The sequence below is a fragment of the Electrophorus electricus genome, chromosome 6, assembly GCF_041902795.1.
Source record: "Electrophorus electricus isolate QZ-2024a chromosome 6, ASM4190279v1, whole genome shotgun sequence".
In the NCBI taxonomy this organism is placed as follows: domain Eukaryota; kingdom Metazoa; phylum Chordata; class Actinopteri; order Gymnotiformes; family Gymnotidae; genus Electrophorus; species Electrophorus electricus.
In genome coordinates this window covers 16,128,334-16,138,525 of record NC_137502.1, presented here as the reverse complement: position 1 = coordinate 16,138,525, position 10,192 = coordinate 16,128,334, and the positions used below count along the sequence as shown (strand labels likewise).

The window sequence follows — 10,192 nt, the reverse complement described above, 5'->3', positions numbered from 1 at the left end:
TGGTCTGTAATTTGTTGTTAAGTGAAACCATTTGTTTAGTTTTCATTACATCCAAAACCTCACATATATGCGCTGGTGAGGGAGCCAAATGTTTTAACATGTTTTAACATGTCTGTCCCAGTCAACTTTCATCTTGCTCCATGTAGCAAGGCAAATATTAATATAATTAAACCATTTTTATCTATTTTTGTCCATTTTTGTCAAGTCCTTGGGCACTCGCCTGGGTTAGGTTTTACAATTTTGCCCCACCATTTTATTTGAAGAACAACCACTACGAGGTTGGGACCTGTCTTTGTTGCCTGATTGGACCAGGAACGGATAAACCGATAAACCAAATAAGCTTGTCTAGTGTGTCTCCCTGAAACTGACTGCAAGATTATATGCAGTGTTTACACCTAGTAAGTTCACATGATCTCCATGGCCAATGAGGAAGGGATACTAACAGTACTAACAGAATAGTCGCCAAGAAGGATGAGTAAAAATGAGAAACAAATAATCACTTCTGACACCAAAGTGTAAGAAAAATATTCCTATTTTCCCTCTCATCCCACTGTCTGCCTCATGTTGTGTATGGTAGACCTTCCTTCAGGGCAATGAGGCACATTTCTCAGAATGAATGACACACAGTCAGAGATGCTGTGAAGCATGCACACTTTTTTTCAGAGATACATTAGAATATATAAGTGTCAAAGCAGATGAGCAAGCAGAAATATGTAAATGACATAGCAGGTGCAATATGTTCAGATATGATATGATATGAGGTGCCTAGAATGAAGGAGTAACTCCAGACCATTTGACATAGCCTTGCACCTATCTAAAAGTAAACAGCATAGTACAACATGAAATGAGAGAGACAGAGAAAGAGAGACAGAGAACCATTTACAGAAAAGGGAGTTGCATTGTTGAGAATTCTAACAGTGGGTTATTAAATCGGTTTGAGGGAGATTCCTAAGCAGACATATGCTTCTCTTGAAGCATGGTGCCTCTATTGCCTTGCCCTTACCTGTATAGTCTGCATAATCTGCTGCCTTATTTGACCGTTGCCTGTTTTTTTTCTACTATGGTGTTAGAGTTCTCTTTAGGTGTCTCATTAAATTGCTTTTTATTGAACCTGCTCATGACTCCGCTTCTGTCTCCGTATCCTGACACAAGGGGGGTAATCTCATGGAGGATGCACTTATACTAGTTTTGACATATACAGATACCAACAATGATAAAGAAGGAAGGAGAAATGTAAATAATGATCATAGTAATAATAAATCAATAATTGAGTGATGATACAGGACAAAAAAAACAAAAAAAACAAGCAAACCAAAAAGAAAAATAAAATTAGGAGCTATTTACAATTAACACTAATCATTTGTCTTATAGGTTACTGTGTGTGTGTGTGTGTGTGTGTGTGTGTGTGTGTGTGTGTGTGTGTGTGTGTGTATGTTAGCAAGTAAGAGGGTACTGAGTACTGTCCAGATTGCATTTCAATAGTTATCTTGGTGATAGTTAGCACTACCAACAGCGCTCTTGCTTAACACCCTTTTTATACATTTGTACAGATTTGCTCTTCTTGGATGCTGGGAATTCAGGTTTGTGCCACAGGGATGAATGTGTGAAAGTATAATTTGTTAGCTTGTGAAATTTCCACTAGTCTGACAGAGTTGATGCCATCACTGGGTTTTTGAAACAGGGGTATGTTTGAGTGTTGGACTAATAAATGGTCTAAGTCTAAGGTTAAGATTTGAATGTCATTGCTTAGAGTTCTCCATGGTTTGCCTGTCGAATTAGGTTTTATTCATTGTACTATGTATTTTAGTTGACTGGCAAGAAGATATTGTTGGAAGATAGGGTCTTCAAGGCCTCCTGAGGTTTAGTTATTTGTAATTGGTTAGTTTGATTCTATGTGGTTTGGTTTTCCAGTAAAACTTGGAGATGATGGAGTCTAAGGTTTTATATTAGGCAGAAGGAGGTTGAATGAGAGTCAATGAAAATAAGTTTATTTTTAATAATATCGTCATTTTGATAGCAGGACCAATTGACCTTGAGTTTCGATCTAGATTACAGGAGGAAAAGAGCCAAAGTGACTTTGAAAGGAGGTTCATTAAGATGCTCAACTGAATTTTGTTGGAACTAAAATGACATTTGCATTTAGATCAGCATTTCCCAAAGTGTGTCCAGCGCCTCCCCTGGGGGGTGTAGAGGCATCAGCGGGGGTGGGGGCACACACTTTGAGGAATGTTGATCTAAATGCAGATCTCACTTTATTTCCAACAGAATTGCTCAGGGGAAAATGTAGTACAGGACTAATGGTTTGATGTCTGAATTCTTTTCACAGAGAAACACTAAACAAGCCGCACTTTCACGTTTGATGGTTATTCAGACAGAAAATGTAGGTCCAGAATGGAAGTTTAGCAATAGCAAAAACTTTGCAGATGATAGGACCCTAGCATTGGGTGAATAAAACTTTTATAAAGAAAATAATGATGAAAAAACATATTAGGTAGCTATAAGATATAGGTACAAATGTAGGCATTGACGACAATGAACTACCATAAAGAGAAGGGGCAACGTATCCTCTTCTGAAGCTTCTGAACCATAATAAACAAGCCACTGGTAAGCCTTGACAAGAATGCTATAAAATACCCTAACAACTTGGATTTGACCAAACCTTTAAAGCTCAGAAGATGGAGCTTCAAGACAATGACCCACAACATACTACTAAGGCAACTATGAATTTTTCCAGGTTCAATAACCAGGATGTACCTGACTAGTCAAGTTACCAACCTGAAAACCATAGAATACACACTTCCCTTACTGAGGGCAAGATTCAAGGCAAAAAGCCGCTGAAACAAGCAGGAACTGAAAGTGGCTGTATTACAAGCCTGACAAAGCATCACCAGATTTTGTATAAAATTGTCTGCGACTCCTATTGGGTTTATTCAAATAGGTGTTATTTCCCTCAGCTCCAGGCTGGCATTCAGCACTTGAACCTCATAGTCACTGTATAATTTTAAATTCCAAAAGAAAAACAGTGCCATGATCCAGTTACTTACATGTTACACATTGCATGCTCGCTCGCTCTCTCTCTCTCTCTCTCTCTCTCTCTCTCTCTCTCTCTCTCTCTCTCTCTATATATATATATATATATATATATATATATATATATATATATATATGCACTGTATACATACAATATATATTATATAACTATATATATCACAAATATGATGGATTTAATCAAATATTAAATATTGACAGATTACCTGAACAAATCAAGTGTGGTGTTTTGATTTTTCCTGCAGAAAGTGAAAAAGGAGGAAAGAATAAATCAAAGGAGAATTTCAGACTTTCCATAACAACATACCTTTTCACCAAGTACTCAAACACTGCCCATCTCTCTTTCTCTCTCTCTCCCTCAATCTCTCTCTCTCTCTCTCTCTCTCTCTCTCTCTCTCACACACACACACACACACACACACACACACACACACACACACACACACACACACACAAATTAACACATACTTGCCTGTGCATATTTTCTACTCTTCCTCCCTGAAATGCATATAAAAACACATTCAGTTTTTGTGTATTTTACACTTGATGCCAGCAAACCTCTTACATAAGCAGCTATTCAGCAGAACTGCCAGTCATGGAGATTGTATCAGCAGAAACTATTTAGCAACACCACACTTGTCTTATCAAGATGAATACCCTCTGATGCTTTCGGATCCTACAGCCAAGCACCACTGTGTCTCCTCAGAGTGGCCTATCAAACATGACTGCAGACAGAAAATATAGATTTACATAAGCAAGAAAACATATAGAACCACAAAACCAAAACACCTGATGATACAAATAATGTTGTAGAACCCAGGACTACATGCAAAATGCTTATTTCATAATATACTAATTTCATTTAGATAATTGATTGATATATTTAATGCCCTGTGTTTTCCATTTCATTTCCATGGTGTTAACAGCCATGTGGCTTTATTAGGTTTAGTTCTGATCGGCACTTGTCCCGTGTTTTGTGAATCCCAGCCTATTACTGTATTCACACATGTCTCATTTCCCCCCTATTTAAATTGTGTGTCCTTTTGTAATGTTTATTGGTTCTTACCTCCATGATGGTGTCACCTCCACTGTGCCCTGCTCCCTAGAAGATGCCTTCTCCATGTGTGATTTTGTTGAGAGTGGCGCCTCCAGACCCACCAGTCATCACTGTGTCTCTAAACACATCTGGCAGCATCTGGTCCTGCCAGCTTCCACTGTGCCTCCGGAACTGTTGCCCCGTGCCATGCCTTCAGTCTGGTGCCCTGCCCATACTCCTATCTGGGTCCCAACCACAGTGCCCATTCTGACCATAGCCCTGTCCCATTTTCATTGCCTGCTCCTGTCATGTAAAGTCCCCAGATCTGTCTCTGTCTCCTGCTCTTGTTCATGCCCTTGGTCCTGCTTCAGATGCATGGTGCCTTCATGCGATGCTCCTTTGAGTAGTCTCTGACTGTCTCTGTTCCCAGGCCCCCATCTGTCATGTTTCATTTATATGGTGTTACTCCCCATGTGCCTTTGGTTTGATTCTGCTCTGCCCTGTGATTTGTGAATCCGCACCCATTATTGTGTTCACCCATGTCTCATTTCCCCTCTCAGCTATTTGTCTATTTAAACCTTGTTTTTGTGTCCTCTGTGTTGGTTCTTTGTCTTTGTTCTTTAATGACATTCTGTTCTGTGTGTTTGCTGAGTACGCTTTCTAACTCTCACTTATCTTAGTTGTGTATTACTGCTCTGGTTTTTTGGGTTTTTTTTTTTTTTTTTTTTTTTTGGAGGGGGATTCCCATTTGACTGGTAGCATTTCTTTTATTTCTATCCTTTTAATAAATCCTGATTTCAGATTTCAGATCCTGATTGCATCTGACTCTGCAACTTGCCTTTATCATTGCATGACACTGCTTAAAGGTAGCAGATTTCATCTTAAAGGTAGCAGAACTCAGAGCCTACCTTAACCAACTAGATGATAATCCAACGAGACAAACCAAAGCACACATCTGGCTCTGCTTGGAGATGGTTTCAGTCCTATCTGGATGGACGGTCCTATAAGGTGACATGGAGAGGATCCACATCCAAACCGTGTAGACTCTCCACTGGTGTTACACAAGGCTCAGTATTGGGCCCCCTTCTCTTCTCTTTGTATACTCATTCTCTTGGTGATGAAATATCTTCTCATGGTTTCTCCTAACACTGCTATGCTGATGACACTCAATTATTTCTTTCTTTTCCACCCTCTGACACGCAGGTCTCCAGACATATCTCGGCATGCTTGACTGACATCGCGTCAGCCCACCACTTGAAGGTCAACCCCAATAAAACTGAGCTTCTGTTCATCCCAGGTACTCCCAACCCTTACCTGGGTGTAATTTTGCACAACTAGTTGTTGTTCTCAACTCATGTTTCTAATCTAACCCGGTCTTGCAGATTCCTCCTTTGTAACATGCGAAGGATTCGACCCTTTCTTTTGCGGGAAGCTACCCAGTTGCTTGTGCAGTCTCTTGTGATCTCAAAGCTAGACTACTGCAACTCGCTACTTGCTGGTCTTCCTCTAAGAGTCATCAAACCTCTACTTGTCCAGAATGCAGCAGTATGACTGGTCTTTAATCTTCAGAGGTTCACACGTTACTCCACTGCTGCGCTCCCGTCATTGGCTCCCTGTAGCTGCACGCATCAGATTTAAAACCTTGATGATTGCCTACAAATCCAAAAATAGACCAGCCCCTTCATACATGAGGTCAATGGTCAAAGCCCGATCTATACCTCGAGTATTTGAACCTCAAGTACGGCTCGGCTTGAAATACATTTCTTCAGGTCTCATGGACGACAAGCATTGAGACTATTTTCTGTCCTGGCTCCAAGATGGTGGAATGAACTCCCACTTGCTGTCCGGACAGCAGAGGCCGTTGCAGTCTTCAAATGCAGACTGAAGACCCATCTATTTGGAGAATATTTAAAGGACAACTGACACTGCTCCCTTATTGACTGACTAATTTAGTACTTATTGTAGGGCATTATTTATGCTTTTTAACAAACTCTAGCACTTATTGTTTATAGCACTTATCATTGTTTAAGATAGACCTTATGTATTTTGCACTTCTAGATATCAGCATTTATCCCTGTATTCTACAGTATTCTAGTTCATTGGTATGTTTAATTCTAACCTACTATACTGTACTTGGATATATTCTATGAGTAAATGACAAAGCACTTTTGGAAATCGCTCTGGATTAGAGCGTCTGCTAAATGCCGTAAATGTAAATGTAAATTTCAGCATTTGCATCATTTGCAGTGAGGGCAGCAAAAAGGAACATTTTAAAAAGAGAAAAACTACAATTAAGTAAATTTTAATAACACATTGTCAGATTTAAAATGCACAAGCTAATTGTGCCTAACAGTGATGTGGGTTTCATAAACCCCTAAGTGCACCTGTAGCAAAAACACAAACATTTTATGAATGATTTAAAAGGGGCACCACCCTACAATACAAGGAAAATAATTCAACTAACAATGGTTAAGTACCGAAGGTTTATTAATGTTATCAGTCTCATTCCTAAATTAGTGCATATCTTTTCAGAGACAATCATCAATTTGGCTGGTCTTTCCGTGGTCACTGAAGTTTATGTGTGGAAATAACACCTGATCCTGAAGTTTTGAGTGCGTTGCCAACGACAACGTGCCAAAGGTTCACCGAGAGTGTAGAGCAGAGATGGACAGCTTATACCAGATGTAGTTTGTAGAAATCTAAGACTGGCTAGTTAGTACTCATTACTGTTGGCCAAACAGGATTAATTCTAACTTTACCAACGATGCAAAACAAAAATTTGACTATGTTGGTGGAATAGTGGAAAACAATTAAATGGATTAAGACAGACTTACACACTAGATATAAGACGAACATAAAATAAGACACTATGCTAAGTACTTAACTCTTCTCACCAGAGATTCTAACTTCTTCCTTTTGGGGTCAAACTCTCCTCATGTTTAATCACCTAAAAACTCCTTATTCTGACTCTTTGTTCCTGAGCATTGTTTATAACCCTGACTTGGGAGGGGGAGAGACCGTTCTCAGGTTCATTCATGCATATTCAAGCCTCATTGTCTCGTCTCCGGCTTTGACAGGTCAACAAAAATAATTTTAAGTGAGAAAGAGGGGAATAAACAAATAGGTGGTGATATTTGGTTACAAAAAATGTATTTTAAACTATAACAGGTGGGATCAGTTACCTTAATTCACCTGAGCCATTTGGTCCACATATTTAGATATAGAGTGCACATGTTTTGATAAGTAATATAAAGCACACAATTATATGTTAGAAAGCATTTACATTTTCATCAAGAAACACATACCTTAAAAACAGAGTTGGTTACTTAGAGAGATAGAGGCGCATAGAAGAAAGATATAGAGAAGGGTAGAGAGCATGACTTCTACACATGTATGTTACTGTACTAGTATTAATAATTCAAATAATCTTCCTTTATCTGTTATACTTGAGATGAAGAGGTAGTCACGAAGTAATACATATATAAATATTTATATGCAAACCCTAGGATAATTGGGTTAAGGCATGGATATAATAATTTCATAACTGCCTGAAAAAAACAGACATAAGAAACGTTAACATAGAGAGATAGTGGATTTCATAACAGTTCAGTGATGATAGCTTAGTTAGACTTCACCATTGATCATGCTGAGCCTGTTATGTATGTAACAATGCATCGTTGGCCGTACACGGGATTCTGCATATGCAGTTTTAAGGTCATTTTGAATGATTTGTACTTGTCACTTTAACACTAGTTATCTGAAAGTGTACACATAGCACAATGATCATTCAGGATTCAAACTGAAGTGGACACTTGGGATAAGACATCCATTCACATCTAGGCTTATTTGTCCATCATTTAGTTTCAATTTGAGCTGATCTAATACAATAGAAAATGTCCAAAAAACATAAAATGCCTTTGATTTTTTTGGGGGTGTATAATGTGTCTATTGATGCTGGAGTTTCACTCATCCTCTACATTTCTTGATTTACCAGGGTCTTGTCTAATAAATTGAACAGTTTTGAACATATACATGAAATGACTAAGTAGCTATTTTCCACTAGGTGTCCTAGACATCTCCAAAGTATCCAAAAACCTCTCCAAATACACATAAAGTCATCAGTGACTATACATCAAGTTTGCATGTTTCTTTTTGCTATAACATCACAGAAAGTTACTTTAGTAAGTTCCACAACAATATTAGCTTCATAGCATCATTGTTATTAGAGGAAAATAGTGTAACTAATACTGTAAATGCTGGGGAAAATACTGTAAATGCTGTAATACTCCCTTGAGTCAGTCACACCACAAATCAGGTTTAATGCCCAACAGCTGTTCTAGGCCTGTATAAGCCCAGTGACCCAGTGCTGGGTCTTTGCTAAAGTTCTGAGTCAAGCTCCTAGCCGGTAACTCCTAGCCGGGTATTGAGGTCTGTGAGCCCTTGTGCTACACTTCACTTCTGTGCTGCGAGGTTGTTTGTGTTTTTACACGTCCCCTCCTCTCTCCAGTTTTCCCCCTTGTGCTACACCTTGCTTCTGCGCTGCGAGGGTTTCCATGTTTTCACACATCCCCTCCCTTCTCCAGTTTTCCCCCTCAAATCTGTCTCTCTTCCAAGGCTCCCCTTAGCCATTACAGTTCCTCCCTGTTTTCTGGTTTTGTTTGGGAAGTTTTAGTTTGGTCTTCCACAGGGCATCAGGGCTGCCATTCTTCCCGTGGCATCCTTGGTTCCCCCTTTTCCCACGCTTGTTGTGGTGTTTAGTTTTTTTCTCCTCTAGTTTTGTCATCCTCCATTTCTCTGAAGAGCGATATATGCAGAGATAGATTTATAGCTGCTGCAGTCTAGTGGGTCTTTGTCTGTCTTGCAGCCAGGGTTCAACTCCCATTTGGTTATTTACTTTTCTTGTTTAGCTGTTCCACAATCTAACTGTTCTGCATACAGCCCCACCATTAGAGCATGGTTGCTCACCCAGTAGACTGTTGGGGGTCATCACCTGGGTTCGAGCCCACCTTACAAATACTGTAAAGAAATAGTATACTTTCTCATTCATACTTACAATTTGTAGTAGGATTACAATTTTTTTCCAGCTGTGAATGCAAACATTCAGTGAATTGTGATGCAAATATTGTAGTCCATACTAGAAGCCACTAAACTGTCTCTTAGCTTCCAGCTCATAATTACATCCAAACAACTCCACATAAACTCAACATTGGCAAAGATGGTCGATGCTGGTATCCCAGGATGCACTCGAAAGGGGTGAGTGGAGAGAGTTTTGCGTACAATCTGTCCAGGAGAGAATGAACCACCGGTAGAAGCTGGCTAACCCTTACCACCCTGGAGCTCACGGCGCATCTGGAGTTTTGGCCATCCGGTCACTGCCTCCACGTTGCAGGGTTGCATGTGCATTCATAACCCTCCTTAATCCTGATTAGATTGTAGGCATTGTGTAGGTCTAATTCTGTAAAGTACTGCCCTCCCTGTAGCTGCTTGAAAGCAACTAATGTGAACAGGCATGGATACTTAACTAGGAGTCTAAATGCACTCATAAAGTCAACGCATGGCCTCAACCTGCCATCTTTCTTCTTAAGGAAGAAGATGATAGCTGAGTCAGGCAAGGGACAGATGTAAACCTTCCTACATCAGGTTAATGGCAAAGTTGAAGCTACAGTGGGGAGGATGGGGAGGAAGCTGAAGACATCAGCAAGGTCCTCATATTGTACCACGATGGGGATGTTGTTGGCATCGGGGCTCTCCACAGAGGTGGACAGTATGGGTACAGCCCGAGTGAGGAGGCAACTAGGAGGGGAACAGGAGGGGGCCCATGCAGTGACACTATTATGTGACCACGATATGGGAGCTGTGTTTGCATAGCCAGGGAAGACCTAATGTGATGGGGCTAGGAAAGGGAGGAAAATAAAAGGAAATTTGCTCAGTATGGTTACTGTTCATTTCAAGACAGATACAGGGGGTGATGTGTAATGAACCCTGAGCTCACAGGCACTCTAGCAAGTACGCACACATGGAGTGGAGACTGCAGAGGGATGGGTTTGATTCGCAGTCTCCTGGCGAGTCTTTGGTCCATGAGAATGCCTCCAGTACTGGAGACAACTA

At 40.1% G+C, this 10,192-nt stretch overlaps 1 protein-coding gene across 3 annotated transcripts in view; it reads right to left on the bottom strand.

Moving 5' to 3' along the window:
* Positions 1-5,994: 5,994 nt before the first annotated feature.
* Positions 5,995-10,192, bottom strand: part of LOC145658552 (uncharacterized) — a 103,843-nt gene continuing 99,645 nt past the window's right edge. For all 3 annotated transcript variants that reach the window (XM_081715791.1, XM_081715793.1, XM_081715792.1), the window contains one exon: positions 5,995-10,189. In XM_081715791.1, the coding sequence (XP_081571917.1) occupies positions 10,084-10,189 (106 nt within the window). In that variant the 3' untranslated portion in view covers positions 5,995-10,083. The remainder of the gene's footprint in view (positions 10,190-10,192) is intronic.